The sequence below is a fragment of the Zonotrichia albicollis genome, chromosome 22, assembly GCF_047830755.1.
Source record: "Zonotrichia albicollis isolate bZonAlb1 chromosome 22, bZonAlb1.hap1, whole genome shotgun sequence".
NCBI classification, from domain to species: Eukaryota; Metazoa; Chordata; class Aves; order Passeriformes; family Passerellidae; genus Zonotrichia; species Zonotrichia albicollis.
In genome coordinates this window covers 398,648-423,647 of record NC_133840.1, presented here as the reverse complement: position 1 = coordinate 423,647, position 25,000 = coordinate 398,648, and the positions used below count along the sequence as shown (strand labels likewise).

At 59.1% G+C, this 25,000-nt stretch overlaps 3 protein-coding genes across 6 annotated transcripts in view; 1 reads left to right on the top strand and 2 right to left on the bottom strand.

Moving 5' to 3' along the window:
* Positions 1-3,191, bottom strand: part of CLUH (clustered mitochondria homolog) — a 33,157-nt gene extending 29,966 nt beyond the window's left edge. The window contains exon 1 of the mRNA XM_074556786.1: positions 2,555-3,191. Within this exon, the coding sequence (XP_074412887.1) occupies positions 2,555-3,176 (622 nt within the window). The 5' untranslated portion in view covers positions 3,177-3,191. The remainder of the gene's footprint in view (positions 1-2,554) is intronic.
* Positions 3,192-4,498: 1,307 nt separating this feature from the next.
* Positions 4,499-19,549, bottom strand: CCDC92B (coiled-coil domain containing 92B). Of its 2 annotated transcripts, none has more exons than XM_074556791.1 (4): positions 19,092-19,549; positions 14,129-14,282; positions 12,062-12,109; positions 4,499-10,527 (listed from the first exon to the last, which is right to left on the bottom strand). In XM_074556791.1, the coding sequence occupies exons 1-4, from the start codon at positions 19,134-19,136 to the stop codon at positions 9,866-9,868; spliced, it is 909 nt and encodes a 302-aa protein (XP_074412892.1). In that variant the 5' UTR covers positions 19,137-19,549; the 3' UTR covers positions 4,499-9,865. The 2 variants fall into 2 exon arrangements, with proteins under 2 accessions (XP_074412892.1, XP_074412891.1); XM_074556790.1 differs by having other exon boundaries at positions 14,129-14,301; positions 19,092-19,246.
* A 2,222-nt stretch (positions 19,550-21,771) lies between these two features.
* RAP1GAP2 (RAP1 GTPase activating protein 2) overlaps positions 21,772-25,000 on the top strand; it is a 54,516-nt gene continuing 51,287 nt past the window's right edge. Inside the window, exon 1 of one of the 3 annotated variants that reach the window (XM_074556719.1) lies at positions 21,772-21,906. Coding sequence is in view for 2 of the 3 variants with exons in the window: in XM_074556715.1 (XP_074412816.1) it covers positions 24,271-24,320 (50 nt within the window). In the remaining variant the exon portion in view is untranslated. Of the gene's footprint in view, positions 21,907-23,977; positions 24,321-25,000 lie in introns of those variants that run through there. The other 2 variants (XM_074556715.1, XM_074556723.1) reach the window with 2 other exon arrangements.

The following is a 25,000-nucleotide window of genomic DNA, read 5'->3' as shown; positions in this document are numbered from 1 at the left end:
GCAAGGCTGCTCAGGCAGAGCAGAGAGCTTCCAGTGGGAGCTGAGCTCTTATCCCACTGGCAGAACCGCCCCAAACACAGTTCCCTCGGGTTCCCATCCCTCATCCTGCCACGCAGATGCTGCATTATCACAGTCCTTTCCTCTTCTTAACCTTGTAGCAGTGATCAGATTTCTCTTGCACAACTTTCCTCCAAATTGTCCCCCCCAAGCCTGCTAGAGCTGTGTATTAAAAACCCCGATGGCCAGCAATTCAGTCCTTTCCAAAACACCACTAAACTTCCAAGGTTGGGGAACTGACAGCGATAGCAGATCCCCAGATTAAGAATCAGCCTTCTGACCTTGCTGCTAGTGCACAGCTACACTTGCCTCCACAGCACTTTCCACTAACACCTGCATTCTCCGCTGCTCTAACGGAAGATGTGTCTGAAAGCAGGGCTGTCTGGGGAGCTCGGGGACAGAGGGACTGAGCCACGAGAAAACTAATCTGGGCGCAGCAAAGTTGAAGGCATTTTGCATTAGCTAGAAACACTACTAAACTTGTATGTGAGAAACTTGTTCTAATGCAGAGAAGACTAGGAATAAAAGTAATCCAAGAAAGGCTGCACACAATGGCTGTCTGATCTCACACCAGCTGATAGCAAAGGTAACAACCCCAAACCGACCCCATCAGAAATCATTACAGGAACGCCAACTGTCCATGCTTGTGTGTTCCTGCACTCAGGAGGTCAGAGCAGCCTCAACAGTTTCTAGGCTGGAGGAAGAGAGCAGCAGCCATCAGCCCTCTCAGCTGGCACAGAGCCCAGCACGGCAGCCTGGGTGCCTGGCACAGCTCAGGGGGGTTCTGCAGCCAGGAGCCCACTCACAGCCTGCCCATGACTCCAGGTACTGAGAGCTGCCCCCAGACACAGCCAGTGCTTGCCTACAGAGGTGCTCTGCAGGGCACACAAGCAGTGGGAACAGCAGGAGCCAGGAGCCAGAGCTTGTGAGGCGGATGCCAAAGTGGCCAGGCTGGCCCTGCTCTCAGGCGAGACCTTCCTCTGCTCCTCCCCGGACTCCACGTGCCATGCCGAAAGTATTCTTTCACCTTCCACCCTCCCTCAGCAATCAATTGTGGCTGGAGAAGCAGAGATTACACTGCATAACTTTTTAACCTGGTTGCTGGCACTACAGGCGTGATACTTGCTCCAAAATCCAACGCGGGGGTGAGAGGGGGAGGCTACGAGCACTGAGCTTCCCACTGCTGAACTGCATCCAACCTGCTCCACTGCCGAACGCCAGTGAACTTTGCTTCAGGTGACAAACTTCAAAAATCCACCATAAAACCAGCGGGGGATGGAAGTGACGTGTGGGTCAGTCAGGGGATTCACGTGCCTCGGGACGAAGGCCAGCCACAAGCCACACTGCTTCCATGCCTTTTGCTTTAGAGACCAGAGAACAGAGCTGAGCCTGAGATAGGCACGCAGGCTCCTCAGTTCTTGAAGGTACAAACACCAAACAGAGCACACCCAGGGCAGCTGGAGGCATCTCAGGGTCGGTGCCAGCCCAGGAGCTGGCACTGAGAACAGTGAGGACATGGAGGTGTGCACGCTGTCCCTGAGCCTGGCCTGAGCCCTGAGCCACTCAGGCTCCGACACAGAGCAAGAACAGCCGGCAAGTAACTAGTTAAACCTGCAATTTCCAGCTGAGATGTCGAACAAGCCTCTGCCCTTTCCAGGAAAGCTCTTGCTCATGAGTATTGTCTAACATGTCAGTGGCGGCCGCAGCCCGAACTTGCAGGAGGACCCAGCCCTCTGCTGCCCGCCACCCCCGGGACCGGCATGTCCGCCCGCGGGCAGCGCCACGCGGTGCCCGGAACGAGCTCGGCTCCTGCAGCCCGGGCCGGGAGCGCCCGCCGCGCCCACGGGCTCCGGGAGAGGCCCCCGGGCCGAGAGCTCCCCGCGGGCCGGTTACGGCGCTCCCGACCGGGCCCCCCCGCGGCCGCGCGGTGGAGCGGCCCCATGAAGGTGACCTTCACCGGGCCCGGGGCTCCCGCTGCGCCGGGACGGGCCCGCCCAGGCCCGGGGCCCCGCCTGACCCCGCGGCTGCCCCGGGCCCCGGCCGCGGCCCGGCCCCGCTGCGGCACGGGACGGCACCCGGAACCGCGCGGCCCGGCCCCGCTGCGGCCTCCGGCCTCGGCAGCCAGCGCAGCCCCGGCGCCGCCGGGAGCCTTCCCGGGGCGGGCGGGGGCGCGGGGCCCCGGCGCGACTCCCCGGCAGGAACGGAGCCCCCGGGCCGCGGGCGCACGGCCCCGCCGCGGGGCGCACCCGGGCCGCTCCGCCGGGCTGGCTCCGGGTAGGACGAGCCGCCCGAGCTGCCGCAACCGGCCCGGCTCCCCTCCGCGGCCCCGGCCCCGCTCCCGCACACCCCCGCGACCTTCCCGGCGGCAGCCAAGAGCCCCGGCGCCTGAGAGGGAGCGGTGGGTTCGCACCGCTGCTCAGGGCATCCTCGGGACGGGCATCCCCGGCGCCGCAGCCCGGCCCGCGCTGCCGCCGCAGGCCCCGGCCCGGTTCCTTACCGGGGCGCTGCTGCGTCTCGGCGGGCCGGCTGTCGCGGGGTGCCGGCTGCTGCTGCTCGGCGCCCTGCGCGGCCGGCACGGCGGCCGGCGGCATCTCGCCCGCTCGGATGACCATGGGCCCGCCGAAGGACAGCGCCGTCCGCCCGCCCACGTGGTGCGGCCCCGCCGCCGCTACGGCGCCCGCCAGGGCCCAACCCCTGCGCGCTGGCAGCGCCTTAAAGGGGCCGCGCCCGCAAGCCGCGCGCAGCGCCCGGTCCCGCTCGGCTTCGCTCGGCCTGGCCCGGCTCCGCACAGCCCGGCCCGGCTCGGCTCCGCACAGCCCGGCCCGGCTCCGCTCGGCTCCGTACAGCCCGGCCCCGCCCGGCGCCGCACAGCCCGGCTCGGCTCCGCTCGGCCCCGCTCGGCCCCGCGGCACTCGGGGTACGGCCCAGGGAGACTCCCCCAAAGCCCGGGGAAGGTCACCGGCCCCCGGCGTCCCGCCCGAGGCCGCAAGGTCACCGTGCGGAGCCGGGGGTCCCGCGGTGCCCCCTGCCCGGGGCGGGCAGTGCGGGCAGAGCGGGCCCGTCCGCCCCGCAGCGCCGCGGACACGGACACGGACACGGGCACGGCCCGGGGCGTTCATGGAGCACAGCACAGCGGGGTTTGGGCTGGAAGGGACCCCTGGTCCCACTCCCTGCCTGGGCACGGACACCTTCCCACAGTGCAGGCGGCTCCGAGCCCCGCAGTACCCAACAGGTTGTATTCCTTTAAACAGGAGTCTGCAGCCGTGGATGGAAATGTTGGGAAAATCTTTAATTGTAACAAATAATGGTTGGTGATAGGTAAAAAACCAAAACAAACAAAAAACAAAGCAAACAAAAACAACAAAACCAACAAAAATCACAACTAACACAAAACAAAAATTCCAACCAAACAAAAAAAAAGAATATTCTTTAACGTTTGATCTTTGTCACTTTCAAGCCTAACCAACAGGAAAGGATATTTATATTTAATCCATGAAACACATACTAGCTAACAAGCAAGCTGCAAGTGATGTCCATGTGTTAGAAAAGCAAAGTTTAGGGCTTGACATGATTCAGTGATCTAAGACCTGGGGGAGGCAGTTAACATAGCTTGAGAGGAAGGATGTTACCGTTAATAATGGACACAAAGAGTGCAGAATTTATGGGCCACAAGGACGTTTGGCTGGACTCCCCAAGATAAGGAACTACTAATAAAACAGACTCAGTGATTGTGCTGAAATCAGCTCCAAATGCGTAGAAGGTAATTCTGGTGGGGGGGGCTGTGGCCATCAACTCACAGACCACTGATGCTAGAAATCAACCAACCCAAAGGAGGAGAAAGACAATCCGCATGGGAAACGGGGAATCATTAACTAATAGAGAATACTAATTAATAAGAGAACTACATAATTTGTAGCCAATGCACACTAATTACTTTGTTTGCTAAAATGTATAAATTGTGAAAAGTTTTGATTGCCATACATGTTAGGTGGAACAATCCCCCACATGACCAGCACTGAATAATGTCAACTTTCTAACCAAACAAACTGATTGGAGAATTTATTTCCCATTTCTCTGTGTCACTGTCCAGTCTGGCCTTGAACACTTCCACGAATGGGACAGCCACAGTTTCTCTGGCCAACCTGTGCCAGGCCCACCCCAGCCTGACAAGGAAAAATTCCTTCCCAATACCCCATGTAACCCTGCCCTCTGGCAGTGGGAAGCCATTCATTCCTCCTTGGCCTGGCACTCAGATTCTGATAATGATCCCCCCATCTATCTGCAGGGCCCCTGCAAGAACTGGGGTGTCCCTCTGAGCACTCCCCAGAGCTGTGGAAGAGCTCTGGGGGGGTGAGGTAGGAGCCAGTCCTGGGACAGAGACAGAGATGCTTCTGTTTTGTGCTGGAGGTCCTGCATTCTGGGGTAGGACAGCACCACCCTGCAGATTTCAGTCTCTTTATTAAGAAAAAGGCATATTACAACAACTTCTAAAGTACAGCTCCATTCTCTAGTCTCTGGGTGTTAACACATTCTGAAAAGCATTTGGTTAAAAAGCAAAGTTGACAAGAATATCATCCTGGCAAAAATGGTGGCATGTAGCAAAATGAACATTCAAATGAAGCAGAGCAGTGTCAAACCTTTGGCATCTGTCCCTCTGCGGCGGCCCTCCCCAGCATGAGGCACAGGCGTTTATTGTTCTCACTGAGCTCCACAGACTCAGCCAAGGACAATATTTTTGCTGCAACGAAACCACAGCTGCTCTGGGACCAGGGGAGCTGAGACCAGAAGTGCTGTTCTCCCCATCTCTCTGCCTGAGCCCTCCCAGGGGTCCCAGCACAGCTCTGGCCAGGCAGAGGTGACGTCCCCACCCCACCGGGGTGACAGTGACCTTGAAACACACAGACAGGGCTCGTCCTTGTGGGCCGAGGGGGTGCAGCTCAGGGCTGTGCCCACAGCCTCTGCTGCTTGAGACATGCAAAGATTTGGGGCATTCCCAGGGCCTGGTAGTCTAATTCCTGCGATAATTGCAACAACAGGAAAGGGGAGCTTTCTTGGAAGCTGCAAGATGACTGAAATCTATTGGGAAGAGCCAGGAGGCATAACCACACCCTGGCCAGGGAGGACCAGGCACCGTTTGGGTGTGGGTTGGGTGCATCTCTCACACACCCTGGCAGCTTCACCCCCTGTTCCTGCCCGAAGGTGCGAGGAGAGGGAGGGTGACACGAAGGGATCAGATGTGGTGGCAGTACCGAGTGCCACCCTCCGTGTCCTGCCATGGGGCTGGGACTGCAGTGTCCTGCCGGCCAGAGCTGGCCAGGAGGACACAGAGGCAGAAATGGGGCCCTGGGGAGCAAAGGGCAGCTCTGATGCTGCTTTGATCCTTGTGCTTTAACTGGCCGTGGTGTCTGGTTCTCCTCCACAGCTGCTGGGCTCCTCCTGCTCACCCAGCAGGCACTGCTGATCTTATCCACAGATCTCAGATGCCTGCATGAGGCAACCCAGAGGCGTAAGGGAGTTCTCTGCCGTGCTGCTGGCAGCCAGGCGCTGGCAGTGCAAGAGGGTGACAAGAACAGGCGTGCAGCGAGGCGGCTGCGGCGTCACTACAGCTAGACTGGCTCAGCAGGGCTGCTGGGACACGAGGGCTGCTGCTCTGGGAAAGGCAGGCTGGTGTGGCTTCATTGGGGTGCAGGAGCCAGTTCACCAGGCTGGACACAAGGACTCCGAAAGGTTCACCTAACCCCCAACAATGAAAGTCCCTTGTTGTGCTGCTGATTTACCTTCCTAGTGTGCAGAGCTTGAGGAGAACTTGGGAAAAGCAGAGCAATCCCTTCCCACTGCTGGCTCCAGCCACTTCAGGCAAGATGTTTCTTGCTGTGCCACTGCCATCTCTCCTGGGCACTGAGCAAAGAGCACCCCTCAGTCCCTCCAGAGCACCCATCAGCTGGGCATGAACCTGGCTTGGCCTGCCATAAGGCAATTCACAGAAAGCTTCCTTTCCTGGGCCTGGCCCAGGTCAGACTGTCTCAGCACAGAGCCATGAAGCAGTGGGAAGGCTGGGAGCCTAGTGGGGATGGGAAGGACACGCCTGGGAGTGCTTAGATTAGCCCCAGCAAACACATTCAGAAAATATGGCTTTTTAGTTAACAGGGTCAAGAAGAAGAACTTCCTGACTAATCTGCCAGGGTTAAATAAGTACAGGGAAGCATGCACCCCATTGCAGGACTGGCTCTGCCACAGCAAGTGCAGCGGGTGCATCTTCCCCCATCCACTGCTCACCTCACACCTGCTGCAAGGTGCATTTCAGACATCCCTATCTCAGAAGATAGCATTATGAAAAATAATGATGATAATAATAATAAGGAAAAGAGATATTAGCAAACCAACACATCAAATCCACAAGCCTCTGCAGAGCTGCAGAGCGGAAGGGGGTGCAGAGGAGAGGAGCCCGGCTGTTGGTCTATAGACAGCTCTCAGCACGTGGTGGTTCACACACACAGGACGTTCAACAACCGAGCGTTATTGCTATGCTTCCATTTCCAGTGTAATCATTAAGCTTTACAGCCCCAAGCCCTGCCCGTTCCGTCGCTGTGCTCCTCAGTCTGTGCTTCCAGGAGCGCGGCGCAGGCCGGAGCTGTGCGCGCCCTTTGGACTCCCGAGGAGTGCAGAGCACTGACTGATGCACCTGCAGATCCCTGTGACACTTACAGGCTAAGGGGGGAGGCTACGAGAGCCCCCCACTCCAGGAGGGGAGGGCAGGCCCTGCCTGGGCCCCAGGGGCTCTCAGGCTCCTGGTGGCTCCAGCTGCCTTCTCAGTAAAAAATAGGAATACTGTCTTTTTGATTTTTTTTTGATCATTTTGATCTCTTTGATCATTTTATATAAATACAAAGATTAAAATAATTTATCTCAACATTATTAATAATTTATCTCAACATTATTTCTATTACAATCATACAGTGTTTTCCCTTCAAAACAAGTGCATGTATGTGTGTATATATATATATATATATATATAAGTGTATATATAGTATCTCTAGAGCTTCCCTCCCCCCTAAGAAAAGCAGCAGTGACTGAAGCAGGTACAGCACGCAAGAGCTGATCCTTCCTGCTCCAAGGCAAATGTGCCCAAGGAAAAGTGCAGGGCTCACCCTGACGACTCGTCTCCGAGCACATAACATTGGCATGAAGGGGGGCGCAGGGTGCTGGCTCTCCCTCCCTTGGGGAACCCCCCTGCCTGCCCGCCCGCGGGGCTGCAGACCCGCCCCGCTGGGCAGGAACCGGCATGGGGCACTGCAATGAGATCAATCCTTGAGCAAGCTGCTGATTACTGCTGGAGAGGAAAGGCCCTGCAGCTCAGATGGGGCTGCTTCATTTACATACTAGGCACTACGGATGATGATTGCTAAGAAGGTATTTACATAGGAGAAGGATCATACTTCTCCCTCTTCAATGCTCACTCATAAACACCATGATCTCATGAAGAAGTTTGTAATAAGGATGCAACATATAGGTGTGTCTATCAGGATTGTCTAGGAAGGACGGGAAGGAGCTGTGCACACCCCAGCTGCAGCAACAGCCGAGCACACAGGGACAGGCATCGCCTCTTTCACCGCAGGACAGGGGAGACAAATCTGCAGTGGAACCTCTCAGAACCTGAGAGAAACAGCGATTTCCAGAGGCCAATACGGGGACAACACTCCCAGAACTGTGCCGCTGGAGCCCTGGGGCTGCTCCCCTCACAGACCTGCCCTCCGTGCCCCCGAGGGTGGGTGACAGCAGGGCCCCAGCACAGCCAGCTCACCCGGAGCGGGGCCTGGCAGAGCCTGCCTGGGTCACTGTGCAGAGGGAAACAGCAGGATGCACTCTGCAGCCTTGCCGGGGAGCACAGGGCTTTCTCCCTCGAGTAATTGCTCCTCAGCGCCCAGCAGGGCGTTACCAGAGCCCCCGCGCTGCCCTGCACCTGCCCCAGCTGTGCGGGCGGCCTGGGCACGGGGAGCTCTGCAGGGACGGCCTGTGAGGGCCCTGCCGGGCTCCTGCAGCCTCCCGCGGCTGCTGCGGCCTGCGAGGAGAGCTGGGGCCTCCTGGGGCTCTGCATCGCCCAGGCAGCACCTCCAGGCACCTCACGGGCTGCAAACATTTCCCGCTGGAGCTTCCGTGCCCCAGGAGCTGCACGCCTCGGCCTGGCTGCTGCCTGGGCACTGTGAGGGAAGCCCTGCCCAGCGTGGCTTTGCTGGGCTCTTTCCCAAACCCAGAGCCCAGGGCTGTGTTCGGGACCATGGGAGCAGCTGGGGAGTCGCAACCCTCAGGTCGTGCCCTCCAAAGCCTGACTAGTCACATGACAGCCAAAGAAAAGGTACAAAAGCCACTAATTTTTGCCCTGCTAGTGCAGCTCATACGCTTTGGAGTTTGTTTTTACTAAAGAGCTGGTTGGCGACTGCTACTGTCAATCTCATAAAGCATTTTAATAGAGTATATAAATATTGGACTACAAAAATAGACAGCTCTGACTGCACGGGCACACTGAGGGTGAGTGCGGGCAGGCCAAGCCTCGCTAGTCTATGAGGATGATGTCTTTCAAGAGGTTTCAAACTGAATTGGAAGGAAATGGGGTCGGATGTCACCCTGCAGCTCCCTCGTGCCCACAGCAGCCGCGGGGGCCGGGAGTCCTGCGGGAGGCTGCTGCCCACGGGCCGGCAGGCCGCTGGCTGCAGGCAGGGCCGCTCCCGGCCGGCCAGCCAGGCTGGCAGCCACACGCCAGTGTGAAACCTGCCCCTGGAGCTACCCTGGGCAGCAGGGTCCGGCAGCACCGCAGCAGAGTGACCTTCGCCCTGCCCGGCCAGCAGAGCCCTCCCCTACAACGGTGTTTCACAACACCCAGGGAGAGATTGTAAAGCTGACAGTTGGGTGGAAATGGGGCAAGGCTGCCCCGGCGGGGCGAAGGCAGCTGGGTATGGCCGCTGTGCTGGGAAGGACGGGTGGGAGGACCGGGCGCTGCTCAGCCCTCAGCAGCGAGCCCAGACCTGGCTGCGGATGAGACTGAGAACCACAGTGCTGGTGCCGAGAGGAGCACGGGGTGCAGCCCTGCTCCAGCAGCACGTGGAGCCCGGCTGCAGGGCCGAGGAGCCACGGGGTGTCCAGCAGGACGGACAATCCCGGCACTTGTCCGGCTGCCTTGTCCGAGTCCTGCGTGCGACCGCGATGAGGGGAATCCGTGTTGGAGACAGCCAAACTGCTGCACGGGGAGTGTGCGACAGGGCTGGCCAGCACAGCAGCGCTGTCTCTGTGGAAGGGCTTCCCTCCGTCACCCAGGGGATCCACCTCTTCCGGCTACCTGCGCTCTGGAGAGCCCTGCTGGTGCTGTGCCCGGTGCCACGATGGCCGGGCTGGGCTCACACCGCGCCGGGCCGTGTGCTGCACGGCCTGCTGCTGCTGCGGCTGTGCCCGCTCCCAGCACCCGGGCCAGGGAAACCATCCTGGCGCCCACTCTGAGGGCAGCAGGAAAATCTCATTTCAAAAACGCTTCCTCTTCTTTCTCTCTTTCCTTTTCCCTCGCAAGCTCCGGACAGGCGCTCGGACGTGTCCCCCTCGCAGCCCGGGTGCTGGACGCTCCCCTGTGCCGCGGCATCGCCGGTGACATCCCCGGCTCAGACCTTTCGGGGACCCTCCCTGGCTGCCGGCGGGTAGGTGCGTGCAGGGCTCCGCTTTCGGCCGCCCCTTCCTCACCACCGGGGATGGGGAAGGAGCCTCGGCCGGCGCCGCCCGGTGCCGCCGGGCTCAGGCCGTTCGGGGCCGCGCCGTGCCCTCGCCGCTACTCCTGGGCCCGGGGAGCGCCGTGGGCACCGTGGGCACCAGAGCCCTGCCTCTTGCTGGGCTCGCCCTTGGCCGACCTGGCCCTAGCCGCCGGCTCCTGCCGGGGAGGCCGCTGGCCCCGGGAGGCCACGGCGGCGCCGGCCGGGTTGCGGGGCGAGGCCGGGGGCTCCGTTGGCGGCGGCGGGCGCTGCGGGCCGTGCGGCCGCGGCGCGTACAAGAACAGCGCCGGGTCGGGCATGGCGTCGTGCTCCTCCTGCGCCGGGTCCCGGGGCCGGGCGCCGTCCCCGGGCGGGCGCCGGGCGGGCGCTCTGTGGCCGCGGCGGCGGGGCCGGGGCTCGGCCGGGGCCTGCTCGGGGGGCGGCCGCCCGCCCGCCCGGGGGCCCGGCAGCCGCTGGGCCGTGGCGTGCAGCTGCAGCGAGAGGTAGGCGGCCGCCTCCGTCTGCTTCTGCAGCTCCGTGTCGAGGATGGTGACGCGGTGGCTCCGGCGCTTCAGCTCCTCCAGGAACCGGCGCTCCTTGCTGCGGAGGCTGGAGCGCAGCGCGGCCACCAGCGTCTCCTTGTGCTGCAGCTCCTTGCGCAGCTCCAGGTTGTCCTTCTCCTTCTCCTGCAGCTGCGCCTCCATCGCCCGGCACTTCTCCTCCAGCTCGCGGTCCAGGACATCTGTGGGTCAGGGCACAGAGGGGTCAGGACGGGGAGCGGGGCTCAGCCGCGCTGCTCCTGGCGGGACGCGCCTGCTGACCGCTCCGTGGTGCCAGCGTGTCCCAGCAGTGCCACTGAGGCTGCTTGGGTGCTTCTTAAAGTCGGGAAAAAACCCCCTGAGCTGCCCGAGCACGGGCTCACTGCCAGCACAGGCACAGCAACCCCGGCATGTGTAACACCCAAATGCGGGGTGACAGCAAAGGCAGTTTCAGTGGAGGATGTTGTTGCCATGGAACCTGCTGCCTCTACCTTGCTGCAATTTTAAAATTTCCCTAGGTAAGTAGCTTTTCACCCTAAAAGTGACTTTGAATGTGTGCAGAGGGTGTGGGGGAGCACACGGGCTGGAAGAGAAAAGGTGCAGGGAAACCATCAGCCCAACTTTGGAGGACTTTTGGCCTCAAGCCCTGGGATTCCAGAGCCTGGTTAGTCAGGATGGAGATGCTAATTCACTATTACAGAGGAATTGGGCCATGCTCAGCAGGGAAGGAGCCTCCATCCTGGGACGGGAGGGACTTCTGGGGAATGCTGTCCTGGGGCAGGATGGCCAGGGGGCTTGGGGAATTGGTAGCTTGGGGAATTTGCAGCTTGGGGCTCTGGAGCCAAGCCCAGTGGGCAGAAAGAGGGCTGAGGACTCCTGACCCCAGCCCTGGCTGCCTGCTCCAGCACCCAGCCCTTGGCAGGGTGCAGGCTGGCACCTGCCCACGCTCCCAGGCCTGCCCAGGCCTGCTCCCATCCTCTGCAATAATCTGCTTTTTATGATGTGATTGGCAGCCACTTACAGCCTCAGCTCCTCAGTGTTTCTGCAGCTTTGTAATGAGGTCTTAGGGAGGCAGTTGCAGGCGGTAATTATTGCATGAACGGCACTAGAAGAGCAATCATTTGATGGCATCGTAAATGAGGTGCTGCCCCATAAATGTGGCAAAGTGATTGTGCAGCTCTGAAAGGCTGAAGGATGGGCAGGCACCAGGGATGAGACTCGCTGCATTGTGGATGGTGATGGCACCCGGTGGGCTGGGCACCAGGCCCTCTGCCAGCAAAGCCCTCAGGTGCAGAGGAGGGACCCCATGGGAGGGCTGGCAGTGTGGAATTGCCATGGAGCCAGCCCTGACACTGCGTGAGGGTGCCAGGGATCCCGCTGGCCCCAGTGAGAGCAGCCTGCACCCACCCTGGGACCCGCTGCCCTGGCACTGAGGACAGAGCACAGCTGGGGCTCGGTGCCAGGCACTGTGCCCAGGCAGCGCCAGGGAGGAGCTTCTGTTTCATCTGTGGGCAGAGAAGGGAGAGGAGCCCGGCTGCTCCCAGAGCAGCCCCTGCCGGCCGCGGGGCTCCGGGCAGCACCCGCAGGCTGTGCACGCTGCTTCCAGCGCTGCCCTCAGCCCGCTGCCCCCCGGCACGGTCCTGTGCCCCCTGCAGCCCCGATGGGCCCCTCTGGCCGCGGCCACACCTGCACCCACAGCTGCTCCCCCTCATCTGGTGCCCAAAGCTGTGCTCTTACCTTGCTGGCGGGCCTCCAGCTCCTTCATTTCCAGGTCATGGGTGAGCTCTGGAAGAGAAATCCAGCAGGACTGAGGAGGAGCATCCCACCCGCTCTGTGCTCCCCATGTCTTCCTCTGCTCCCTTTGGGGCACTGGACATCACTGTGGCTGCAGTGATATCTCTGCCCAGCCTTCGTGGAAGTGTGGCCATCTTGGAGCACCAGCCACAGGCTGAGCTAAAAATAGGCAATTCTGGCAGTTTATATGATATTAGGGAGCCTCATGGCCAAGACATTGTCTGTGGGATGCTCTACTCCTCTGCCTTTCATTTTTCTGAAAGAGCTGCTGAACCATTTTCAGTACTGTAAACCAGGACAAAGAGCAGAGCAATGGATTGAAAATAGACCAAAGTGTAAGCTGCCACCCAAAGCATTTCATAATTTACTGCTCCAGGCTGATCACTGCCTCTGCACGTGACGCAAGCAGGGATGGCCTCGTCCCAGCACGATGTGCCTGCAGAAGGATGCGGCCCTGCTCCAGGGCAACGTGGACCATCCAAATCTCAGGAGCTGCAGCGCCTACCTCCCTGACCAGCCCCAACATGCTGCCTCCTCTCTGCTGCCCTTTGCCTGCTCACTGTCTAGCCCCAGGCTACAGCACCAGGTCACAAAGTGCAGCTCAGGGACCTTCTGCAGTTCACTTTACCCTGCACTCTTACAGACAGTCCCTTTTGAATTATTTATCGCAGCCCACCCAACCACTCACAGCCCTGAGCAGAGGAAGAGAGTGGTAGCAGCAGCATTCAGCTGTTTGGGGGCTATTTTTTCCCCTGAAAATGAGTTCAAATGGTTAATCTTTGCCCTACATTTTTCTTTTAATCTGCTTTTGTGTTGACTCTAATCCTCATCACTGCCATCCTTCTGAAACCGAACGCTTGTCTGAGGCTGCTCTGCCTGTCTGTCTTGGAGAACAAATCTGTAGTGAGGAGGCAGAAGTACCTGAGACCGTAATGCAGTTTCTGGAAAGCATTCAGCACTCTTGACTGCCCCAGTGGGAATCAATGGTCATTGTTGTGCTATTTTTCTGAAGCTAAAATAATAGGTTTGGAGTCTCAGATATATTTCAAATGAAAACCAAAGCAGTTGCCTGTTTCCAAAGACATCATTCTGCTGAGCAAGTGCAGGGATGATGCACAGCCTGGGGTCCCAGTTTCTGTGCTGGAGCCAGGGGGTTGGTGCTGATCTGCTTCAGTACCATCCCCATGACCCCTGAGGGGCAGCTGAGAACCACCTCTGGGGAAGGGAGAGCCTTTCCCACAGGGGTACCTCAGAGAGACCAAGGGGACAGTGGAAAAGTCACAAACAACAGTGCCAGGGCAGCAGGCAAGGCTCCACAGGGCCACATTGAGGAAAAACTGACTTAAAGACTCTACTCTCCTCCTGCAAACAGCCTCCCAGATAATGACACTCAAATGTCAGGAAAGGCTCCTTCAAACGGCCCAGGGGTTGCCTGGCACTCCTGGCAGAAGACACAGCTCACCCAGGAGGACAGGACCCCTCTGGTCAGGTACAGCTGTCCTTGGGTCACACTGGGAAGGGGAGATCACCGTGCAGTGGCTCATTTCAGCCTGTGGGGACAGATCCCCCCAAGTCTGAATTAGGCAGGAGAACCCCACTGTTTTGTCTGCCTGAAGAGGCTGTAGATGAAACCATTAAGACAATGAAACAGAACAGCAAAAGCTCATAAAGGATGGGGAAAAATAGCCAATTTTATCAGTGCAGACGTTTCTTTGTTTCCCAGGAACCTGGGAGAATGAGAGGCTGGAAGACAAGGAGTAATTAGCTATGGCTGAATTATTGATGAGAGCAGCAGCACAAGCTGGAATGAGTTCCAGTGGTGGCAGAAGGCTGTGCAGCCACCACTGCTGCAGGGGACTGTGACCCTGCTGCAGCTGTGCAGGGCCCCAAGCCTCGCCCTGCAGCCTGCTCTGAGCCCGTCTGTGGGCACCCCGGGCTGCCAGCAGGAGCCTCCCTGCCCGAGCAGCTCCGGGAGCTCTCAGCGCCCATCCCCGGGGCCGCAGCGCTCACCTGAGCAGTGCTTCTGCAGGCGCAGGATCTCCAGGTGCAGGGCGTGGAGCAGCTCCATCTGCTCCTTCTTCAGGAAAGCGATGTGCCGCTGCACGCTCTGGATCTGGTGCTCCAGGGACACGGTCTCCATCGCAACCAAATTCACAGTCCAGGCCTGCAGGGAGTGGAGATGGCTGGTGATCAAACGTGCAGCAGTGCCCCAGCCCCGGGGCCCTTGTAAGGGCAGAGCCCCTGTGTGAGCCCCTCACAGAGGTGCAGGGTGGTGCCTCCTCTCCTCAACCCTCTCCAGGGGCACTGTGGCTCTGGGCAAAGCAGCCCTGCTCAGCTGATGCAGGGAACGGCCTCAGCCCTCTCGCATTGCAGTGCCTCTGGGGCCGGCTCCTGTCCTGCCCGCTCTGAGACTGCACAGGCAGGAAATCCTGCTGCATGAACCCTGCCATCACAGCATGCATGTCTGTTCTGAATTGGCCCTAGGAAATACTTCATCACTGAGTAGGATGCATCTGGGACAGGATTGCTGCTCGTTGTCCCCAGGTGGGAGTTGCACCAGAGACGATTTTGGCTCTCACTTGACAAGCCCCACATTACACAGCAGCAACTGCAGCGAGCGATCCAGCACATGAAAAATACAATATGCTGTGTCTAACCCGATCAGCACTGCATGGCTGGGAGAGTCACGTTGTCTTCCAGGAGCAGGAACATCTTCCCTGGTAATTTGCCTGGCAGACAAGAGCTGCTGGCAGGCTGTGCCAGGCAGCCAAGCTGGGCTGGGCTGCGCTGGGGTCCGTCCCCACATCATCAGTGGCTGTGGCAAAGCAGCTGCCAAAGCTGCCCACCTGTCCTGCTGCACAGGGAGATAAAAATAGCCCCTGAAAGAGCCCTTTATCCCAGGAAATACCATTTTGTGGTGTGTGGAATCTGTCCTTGCTCCCTACACACAGCCCAGAAGGAGGGAAGCTGCAGCAAATGAAGGTAACCTGGCAGAGTGGCTGGACTCAATGACCTGAGAGGTTTCTCCAACCTAAATGATTCTATATGCCACAAGCCTGAGGGATGGACTGCATTGTCCTGTCCCTGGGCAGCTGTTCCCAGTTTTCTCTCTACAGACACTGCAGAACCAAGCGAGCACTGTGGCCCACTGTTCCAGCACCCCTGGCATGGTCACATAGGGCATTTTGCAATTCCTGCACCCGGAATGCATTTACGATCAATCCCTCAGTAAGTGGTCTTGGCAGTGCCCCAAGGTCAAAGCTTTGTTCCTGCTAGAGGCTCTGTAGATTTGGGACAGTCAGGTCTCCTGTGTTTGATGAGGTGTGGGGGGCAGGCTGGCTGGGGACAGCTGAGCACACAACCTGCTAGTAAAGAAATGATCCAAAGTGCATTGTCCTGTAGTTGTCCTTATGGAAGGTGTCAAACCCAGCTGTGCCAGGGGGCTGGGGCTGGCCAGGCCATCCTCCTTGGAGGGCAGTATGTCCTGATGCCAGTGCAAGAGTTATGGAGTTATCTGGCATCTGCCAGAGACCAGGAATGCAAACCACACCATGGGTACATCCTCCTGCCAGCCCTGGCCATGGTGGGCTGAGCTTCTTGATGGGAGTTGTGTTCCTCATCTCAGGAAACATCAGAAAGTAGGTTGGCCAAAGCCCAGGGGACACATACTGCTATTTTCAAGCACTTTGTTCTGTCTAGTAGAAATGTCTTTAGTAGAAATGGCTGCAAATTTTCCATTGAACTTTCACTTCTCCCCTTAAGTAGGAAATTGTTCTTTTTTTTAAAACCAATGAAAATGTTTTCCTTTAAAATAGTTTATAGATTTCAAGCTGCAAAAAAAGTCAAAGAAAAAAATCTGAACTTGAGATCTGTTTGTTGTCTCTGATTTGGAAGCGAAGAGCCTTCATAATTTACCTGTGTATGCGGGAAGAGAAGTCTGTCTCCAGAATTGCAATGGTAAATCCTTAGTGGGTTTGAATCAGCTTTGCCTGTCCAACATGACTCATGTTTTCTCTAGAGAAGCAGCTGTCAGCTTGTGACAGGAACATCTGAAGCCCCATGTGAGGGAGCGAGCACCTCGTTTTGTTTAGCCACGAACCTCCCACCAGTACTGAGGGCATGGAGCAAGGGAGGGGTGGGACACAGAGGCAAGCAGGGCAGGAGCTGCCTTCACTGGAAATGAGGACAAAGCTGGAAACAGTCGTGCTGTTGCCCAAGAGCAGCGAGGGGAGGAGCTCTCCAGAGATTCCAGGGACCTGAGGCTGCTTCTTTCACCATTTGCAGCCCCATGGGAGGGCCGTGTTGTCCCCTCTGCAGGTCCCACAGCTGTGCCTAACAGGTGATGATGCAAGAGCCAGAGCTGTTAAGGAAGACGCAATCTCATCCTGAGGCTTCAGTAACATCAGTGTTGGACTGTCCCTAACTGTACCCGAGGGCAGTAGATGAGCATTTGCGTCACCGGGGCAGTGTCACCTTTTACCCCAAAGGAGTTCAGCACCAAACTCTCAGCAGCTGGTATCCTCCCTCCAAGTTTCTGAAGGCAAGTGGGATTGCAGCAGCATCCTGAGCCTTTAGTTTGATGTGTACCTTGTGTCATTTCACACAGTTCCATCCTGGGCAGTGTTGGGAGTTAATAAGGATTAGCTGCTGCTGCTGGCTGATTTAACACTTACAGGGTGACCAGCTCCCAGCTGGTAACACCAGAACTCCCTGTGCCGAGGCTTCAGGACACCCACAATGGTGATGTCCAAAAGCCTGTGCAGTGAACCATGGCTGGAACCTTCACCCTGTGCCACAGGCACGAGAGCCAAAGCATGGTGAGTGGGGCTGTCCTTGCCAGCGGCTCCTGCTGCCCCAGCTGGGCGAATGAGGCTCCCGGGAGGAGGACGGGTGTAGTGCAGTGAGTAGGGACACGGTTGGTGCCCCACTCTGATCCCTCCCTGAGTGTGGCTCCCAGGATGGGTGTACTGCAGTGGGTAGGGACACGGTTGGTGCCCCACTCTGATCCTTCCCTTGTGCTGTAGCTGTTACTTCTCCTTTCCAGACTAGTTCTAAGGATGCCAAGACAACTGGTGGTGGAAACTGTCACAGTGACTGCACTCTGTGATTTTGATGAGTTATGTATGAGGTTACAACCGTAGAAAACAATGTCATTCATAATAAAAGCCAAGAGTAAGTGATAGTAGTCCTCTTTAGCTTGAAGGATGCTCTGTGCCCTTGTGCTTTTGAGAGTTGTACGTGTGCACACACAGCAGCAAAGGAGGCAGCAGTCAGCTGAGCAGAGTGGCTTGCCCCTATTCAAAGGTGACACCTACAGCCTGAGCTGGCCCCTGCTCCGTGCAGAGCTCTGGCTAAACAGTTCTCTCCTGCTTTGGGGACTGGACATCCACAGCTTTGCTCCACCACCGAGAGCTTTCCAGGAACAAGGTTCCCTTGCCGATCCCCCAAGATTCTGAGCACAGACCTGTGAGGTGGCACTGGGCTCAGCCCCCTCCAGTTCCCCACGGGGAGTGACCGTGGGCATGGTCTCAGCTGCTGGGCCTTCCTGTGCACCTGCCTCTAAACCACGTTTTTTTCCACAGTTCTTGTCCTTTCACTATGCAACCATGACATTTGGCACAAGAATATTGGGAGTCCTGATTTCAGCTGCTTCTTTCAAATGCTGGGGGAAAACCCCAGTGAGATTTACAATTTCATCCCAATTTATCAAATTCTTATTTCACAAACCAAAATGACTGAAGCAGCTTCTTGGAGCAGCTACAATGACCAATTCAGTTGCAAGTCTACCAAGAGATGATTTCCTTTGCACAGACAGGTTGATTGAGAGTTTGCTTCCAGGGCAAAACTCTGCTTAAGTCTGCTGTTCAATGTAAATCAGAATCCCAAAGCTTTGAGCCAAGGAAAACCCTCCATCCCAATGATACATCTGAAAGGGAGATGCAGTATTGCATATCTGTGTACCTCTGTACACACACCATGGTCACACCGTGGTCTGGCCCTTATCTGTGATTATTATTCCACATAAATGGCAAATTAGCTGGGAGTCAGGGGGCATGAGGTTTGCAGGAACAGGTCGATAATTTGTCCTGCTGTGGCTGCCAGCAACCTCTTCTCCATCACATTGAAACATACACAGGAATAAACTCTGACACACACTAGAAATCCATAGTGCTTGATATTTACAGCTCAAATAATATAAACTGCAGCTGTGCCACTAAGGTAGTGTATCTTTAAATGTAGGGAAATCAGGCAAGCAGGAAGCTCAGAAACTTGCAGAAGGTCACAGAGGCAGTGGCGATGCCAGGAATAGAAACCAGAGGTGAAATCCTGGCCTTGGAAAAGTCAGTGGGAAACCTTCCCTGTTCTCAGCAGAGGCACAATTACACTCGGAGCGCTGTTTGCTATTCATTATCTGTCAGCATCTATTCACAGATAAAATCAATACAGATGGTGATTATAAATTATTATTTCTTGCAATTCTCTGAGCACAACCGCCTGAGGAAAAGCCCCCGTGACGCTCGTCAGGGGGCTGCGGAGGCTGAAGGCAAGTCCGTGCTTTCTCCTCCCGGCTCCGAGGGAATTCGCTATGGATGCAGCTCCGCTCCGGCAGCGGAACCGGGCCCTCAGCGCCGCTCCGGGCCGATCCTGCTCCCGGCGGGGGCCCCCGCGGCGCGGCGTTCGCTGGGGCTGGGGCTGGCAGCGGCCTTGCCCAGTGCCGGTGCCGGTGCCGCGCTCCGCAGCGGGCGGCAGAGCCCGGGGGCTCGGGGGGGCGGCGGGACCGAGCGGCGGCGGCGGCACAGCCGGGCAGGGGCGGCCACAGCGCCCGCGGGCCGCGCACCGCGAGAGGCAACTTCCCGAACGGGCACGGCGGGGCTGCGGGAACTTGTGCGGGGCCGGCCCGCAGCCCCGGGAGCCGCCCGCCCCGCGCCCGCCCCGCGCCCGCCCGCCCCGCGGCCCGCGGCCGGTGCCTTACCTGTGGGGAGCGGCGGGGCCCCACGGGGCGCCCGCTGGGCGTCATGGGCGGCGGGGCCGGGGCCGGGCCGGGCCGGGCCGGGGCCGCGCCGGCTCCGCGCTGCCCGCGCTGCCTGCGGCGGCCCCGCCTCGCCCGGCCCGGCCCCGCCGCCCGTAAACAGGCGGCAACGTGACCGGAACTGGGGAGCTCCGCCGAGGCGGCGGCGGCGGGCGGGCACAGACCCTGCCCCGGGGCCGGGCCGCGGCCGGGCAGCGCATCGGGCTGGGTGCCGCTCCCCGGGACCCTGGGCCAAGCGGGGCTCAGCTCCCCGGGACCCTCGGGCCCCGCTGCCGCTCCCCTGGACCCTTTGCTGCCGCCGGGTCCCGCTCCTCGGGGGTCTCGGGGTGCCGCTCCCCGGGACCCTCGGTGCGGCCGGGCTCCGCTCCCCGCCGCTCCCCGCCGCTGTCCGCGGTGCTGAAGCCCAGGCCGAGGCTGCCCCGGGGCCCCGCGGCCGCCGCACGCTCAGCCCCGGGCGCGGGGACCCCCGAGCAGCCCCGGCGGTCGGAGCGGGGCTCTGTGTCTGCGGGGAGGGCGGCGGCCGTGTGTCCCTGCGGGGGCTGCGGGCTCACCGCCACTCAAATGCGGGCCGGCACCGGCTGCAGCCGGGAAACCTTCAAACCAGCGGGGCTGTGGTCAGAGAGATGGTGATAAAAACTTGTTTACTCGAGTGGTTACTGATTTTTCATGCCTTTTGTTTGTGGTGCCCCGACCAGCTGGGGCTTGGCATTGAAGGATGACTCAATGCTTTGCGCCTGTGCTCCGGCAGGGAGGGGATGCGCTGGCCTGTTCCACGCTGCACGGCGGCACAGCGAAATGGTAGCGTCCTCCCGTCAGCTGACAGTCTGCTGATTCCCGTTCCCGAAACCCAAATGTGCCCGGAGAGCGCCGTGCTCCTGCTCTGATGCTGAACTGGGCTCCGTCTCCTGTTAGAGCTGCTGCAATCCTGCTTATCCCAGTGCACAACCAGCACACAGAGGAGTTGTAGGGGAGCTCACAGACTGTGGTCTGTGGTATCATTCTGCCATCCCACATCCTTCCCTCCCCTTGAATGCTTCCAGGCTCTGGGTGAGGGCTGGTGCTGCACAGATCCAGCGAGGCTGTGCTGTGGCCAATAGACTGCCCTGGGCCTGCAGCTCCAGGTGTGATACAGAGGGTTTGTGACATCTCTGCGCAGTAACGGCCAAGGACTGGGCCCTCACCTCATGCGCGGTGGTGGGGTCCAGCCTGGCCTGCTGTTTCTGGTAGTTGAGAAAGGCTGGGCTTGGTGATAGGGCTCATCTATGGAGACTAAGTTTAGTTCACACAAAGAAAGAAATCATTGAATCAGGAGAAAAGATAAGCAGTGTGCTCTGAAATGTCTGTACACGCAGGAAGATAATTTGCAATAAGTTATTCAGACAGATCCGCTTGTAGCCCCAGCCAATGCTATGGAGAACTTCAGAGCCTCCCAATGCCAACTCCTTTGTGGGCCTCCCCTCAACTTGTGTTCTCTGAAAAATGAGTTCTTGAAACAAGAAGTTGTTAAGGGGTCACAGGTGCTGTGAAGGGGGCGAGTGCAGCCGTTCTTGTTCAGAGCAGCACTGTCTCAGGTGGAGCCCCTCTCGCCCATCTGTGACCCTCAGGTCAACGCTTGCCAAGGTGTCATTGTCCCTCTCAGGGCAGTGTGCCATGCTTGGGGTGTGTGGGTGTTTTTAATGTCTCCTTGTGTCTTCCCCTAACTTGTGTGCTAACTTAAGCAGCAGTCAGCTACAGACGGGAGATGAGGGGAGGAGAGAGGGGAATGTCTGAGTGCATCACATTTCACAAGGTTTGTACAATTTTCATTGATTTTCCACTGGATAAAAGACAAGCCTGCAAAGAGTCAAGGTCAGGCACTCAGGGACAGAGAGCTGCTGTGTGAATGAGGTCATCTCTCGGGATGCAGCCTGCCAGGGGGACAGCAGCAGAGCACAGCGCATCCTCTGCACCAGCATGGAGCAGGAAATGTTGGCTGCCTCCACAGCCATCACCTGGCAACTTGGGGTCACTCTGCTGCACACAGCCTGCTCATGTTTCCCATCACCAGCTCCAAAATTAAGTGGTTTCACTGGCAGCTTTCTTGAGCAGGACATGACATGGCAGTCCCTTTGCTGATGCTGCCAGCCGTTGTGATGTCCTGCACTGCAGTTATGCTGCATCTCTTCCCCACTCTCTGCTTGCTCCCAGAGACAGGAATTCCTGCTCAAACAGGAGGAATTCACTGAGGTTACAACACAGTGAGGCAAATATGGCAGGGATAGCAGTTCAGGAGGAGCTGGGGGTCCCTGCTGCCGCCTCAGATGCGTGACTGAGCTCCAGAGGCTGCTGGGCAGCAGCAGTGAGCTCCTTGCGTGTCATACCCAGCTTGGACACATCTCACTGCCATGTGAGAGCGCTGGCAGCCCCTGCTCAGGGCACCCCCGGGGCAGCAGACGTGGGGAGCCCCACCGAGTGCCCCAGCTCCAGGTTCTGCTGCAGCAACGTGGCTTCTCCCCTGCTCCGAGCTGGTGGCGATTGTGGGGATGCAGGATGGAGAATGTGAGGATGTAGGGATGTAGGGATGAAGTGTGCGGGATGCGGAGCCGTGGGATGAGGGATGCGGGCACTGCGGATGGGGCTGCGGGCGGCAGCTCTTCCGAGCGGGGCTGGGCTCGGCTCCGCCGCTGCTGCTGCTGCTCGAGCCGGCACTGACCTCTAGTGGCACCGACACCGGCACCGGCACCGGCAGCGGCCCCGGCGGACAGCGGCACCGGCTGCGGTAAGGATAAGCGGCACCGGCACCAGCACCGATACAGGCAGCACCCGTGCGTCTATGGGTGTGCATGTGCATGCATGTGGGTGGGTGTGTTTGTTTACCTGCGTGTCGGTGTGTGTGTATGAGTGTGTGTGTAAGAGTGTGTGTACATGTGTGTGTGTGCATGCGCGTGTGTTTGTGTGTGTATGAGTGTGTGTTTGTGGGTGTGTGTAGGAGTGTGTGTACATGTGCGTGTGTGTACATGCGTGTGTGTTTGTAGGTGTGTGTGTCTGTGTGTGTTTGTGTGTGTATGAGTGTGTGTTTGTAGGTGTGTGTGTGTCTGTGTGTGTTTGTGTGCCCGTGTGCTGGCTCGAGCTGTCCCAGGCCGCGTTCCCGCTGTGGCAGCGCTGGACACCCCACACTCGGGGCTGGGCAATGCTGCCCTGCAGGGGGAAGGGGCGCTGGGCACCACGGCCTCCTTCTGTCCTCACGGGTGCCAAGTCTCGCTCCGTGCCACAGTCAGCGGGCAGGGACAGGCCCCGGGGGCTGCTTGTGCCACCATCCGTCCTTCCCGGGCCGCAGAGGAGCTGAGGGATGCAGCCTCTGCCGGCAGGTCTGGACGTGGCCAAGGGCCTGTGCTGGGTCAGCCCGGGTCCCTTCAGCGCTGGCTGATTCCCAACGGGAGCTGCATCCCGTGTGCACTGGAGTGAGCCTGAGCGCTGTGCCCTTCCAGGGTGGCCACGGGAGTGCTGTGGGACCACAGCTTTCCTCCGCCACCCCCAAGTCAATTATTAGGGGGATTTTTCCATTTAATTTATAAATGAGTTTAACTTTGCCTCAGATATTATTTTTCAATCTAATTGAAATGTAGTGTATGTGTGCCTTCTAATTGCTTTGAAGAACCTAATAAGAAGCTCCTTAAAGTCTAAAGGCTAAAAGCTGGAGGATTTTAATAAATTTAACATTAGCTTAACATTTCCACAGGGATTGGAAAATATCTACTTGTAAGGATATTTGCCTGAGCTGAGCAATGCAATTTGTTCCTCTGTTAATACATATATGATATGTGAACGATCCAATTTTTAATTTTTCTCATTGTTTAAAAACTTTTTTCAAATGAAGGTTGCTTTTATTTTTAAATCTCCCAGGTCTTTAAAAATTGTTATGGTGAAGCATCAGATGTGGGGTGCCAGCCATTTCCTGGCCCACACAGGAGGCCAAGGCTGGGCTGCCGTGGGCATCCCCAGCTGCCCCCCTGGGCATGTTCTCTCTGGGCAGGTGGTTCTCTCCAGCCTGCAGCCCATGGCTCGTGGGAGATGAGAGCCCTGGGGAGGGCAGGCCACTGCCCAGATGTGGGAGAATCTGAGCTCCCTTTCTCTGTGGCCCAGGCAAGGCACAGCCTCCCCAGCTGGCATGGCTGGGCAACCTCTGCTCCCCAGCTGTGGGGAACCATCAATGCCCTTCAGATGTGTTTGCACCCAGCACCAGCAGGACTTCAGAATTACCACTAACAGGAATTTGCTTCGGTATTGAACACCATTTGCTTTAAATGAAGCTGTTGGCTTATGGATGCAGCACCTGGGTTTGCTGGGCTGTGAAATTAAGTTCTCAAAGATCAGAAAAGTGAGGGTTTAGGGCCAGAACACCACTTTTGGGAAGCAGCTTTCCGTGTGGTTTGCTTGCAGTAACACCTGACTGCAGGTGTGGTTTGCTCCCTGAGCCCGCTGCAGTGCCCAGGGCTCTGGGGGGGGGGAGCTCCGGATCGGGCAGGTTTTACTCTGAATTTATGGGCGAACAGGCCTGCCGGTGCTGCCGGGGGGGTTGGCTGGGTGCTCTTACAGCGAGCAAGGACCGTGACAGGAACAGGGCGGGCCCAGCCCCGGCTGGGCAGGTGCGGCCCCGCCCGCCCCGCGCATCTGTGCGGGATCGGTGAGTGGGGGGCTCGGGGGGCACCGGGATGCCAGGGCCCGCCCTGGGGTTTCTGTCCCCGTGGCTGTTCCCGAGGCACTTTGGGATGCTCAGCCCGACTTGCTCTGAGTGTTTAAGAGGCTGGCAGACGCTCATTTCCCTGGAGCCCTGGATGGGGTCCAGCTGGCCGGTGCGAGACTCCGGGGTCCGCAGGGAGGCACCGGGGGCGTTGTGCCCCCCTCGGGGCCGCCCCGGTGGGGGCGTTGCATAACGCTTTACATAACGGGGCCAGCGGTGCGGCCCCCCCGCACCTGCCCGGGCCAGGCCCCCCCGGCCCCGCGGGCGCCGGAGGGGGCGGGAGCGCAGGAACGGGCGCAGGAACGGGCGCAGGAACCGGCGCAGCCCCGGGGCCGCCGCTGAGGAGCCGCCGCCGCTCCGAGCGGAGTCTGCGGGCTCGCCCCGCCCGGCGGGACCCCCGGCATGGCCTCGGGCAAGGCGGCGGGGGAGCGGCGCTGGGAGCTGGTGCGCTGGTGAGTGCGGCGGGCCCGGGGCTCCGTCGGCAACGGGGAGCCGAGCTGGGCACCGGAGGGGCTCAGCTTGCGAGGGCTCTGGGCTTCGGCTGGGGATGATCCCAGCCCGGAGAGAGGGAGAACCCGGGCTGGGGGGACACGGACCTCGCCCTGGGTCTGGGACGTGCGGGGCGCTCCGAGGGGCGCGGGGGGTCCCGGCCGGAGCGGGAGTCCCGGGGAGGCTCCTGCTCCATCCGGGGGACACAAGGAGTGCAGGGAGGGGGATCGCTGGCAGAGGCAGGAGAGGCGGTTCCTCTTTGTACGCTCGGGAAAGGGTCCTGCCCGCTGAGCAGGCAGCGCGGGCCGGCAGCGTGCCGGGGTGCCGAGCGCTCCTCGTTCCGGGGAGTCCCCGGGACTCGCGTGGCTGCTCCGGGCTCTGGCGTGCGGGGACGGGGCTGGAACAGAGCACCGTCTGTGCCCGGAGCACCCGGGACGGGCTGACATTGAGAACAAGCTTTGTCTGTGCTCTTTTATGTTGAATTGTGCAGTTCGTGACGTCCGAAGCTTGTGACTTTTGAGCAGGGCGCTGCGGCGATGCCAGGCTGTGGCTGGGGACGCTGAGGGAAGCGCCGGGCCGGGCCCCGGGCGGGAGCAGAGCCAGGCCCGTGCTGGGTGCCAGCTGTGGGTGGGAGCCCCTCAAA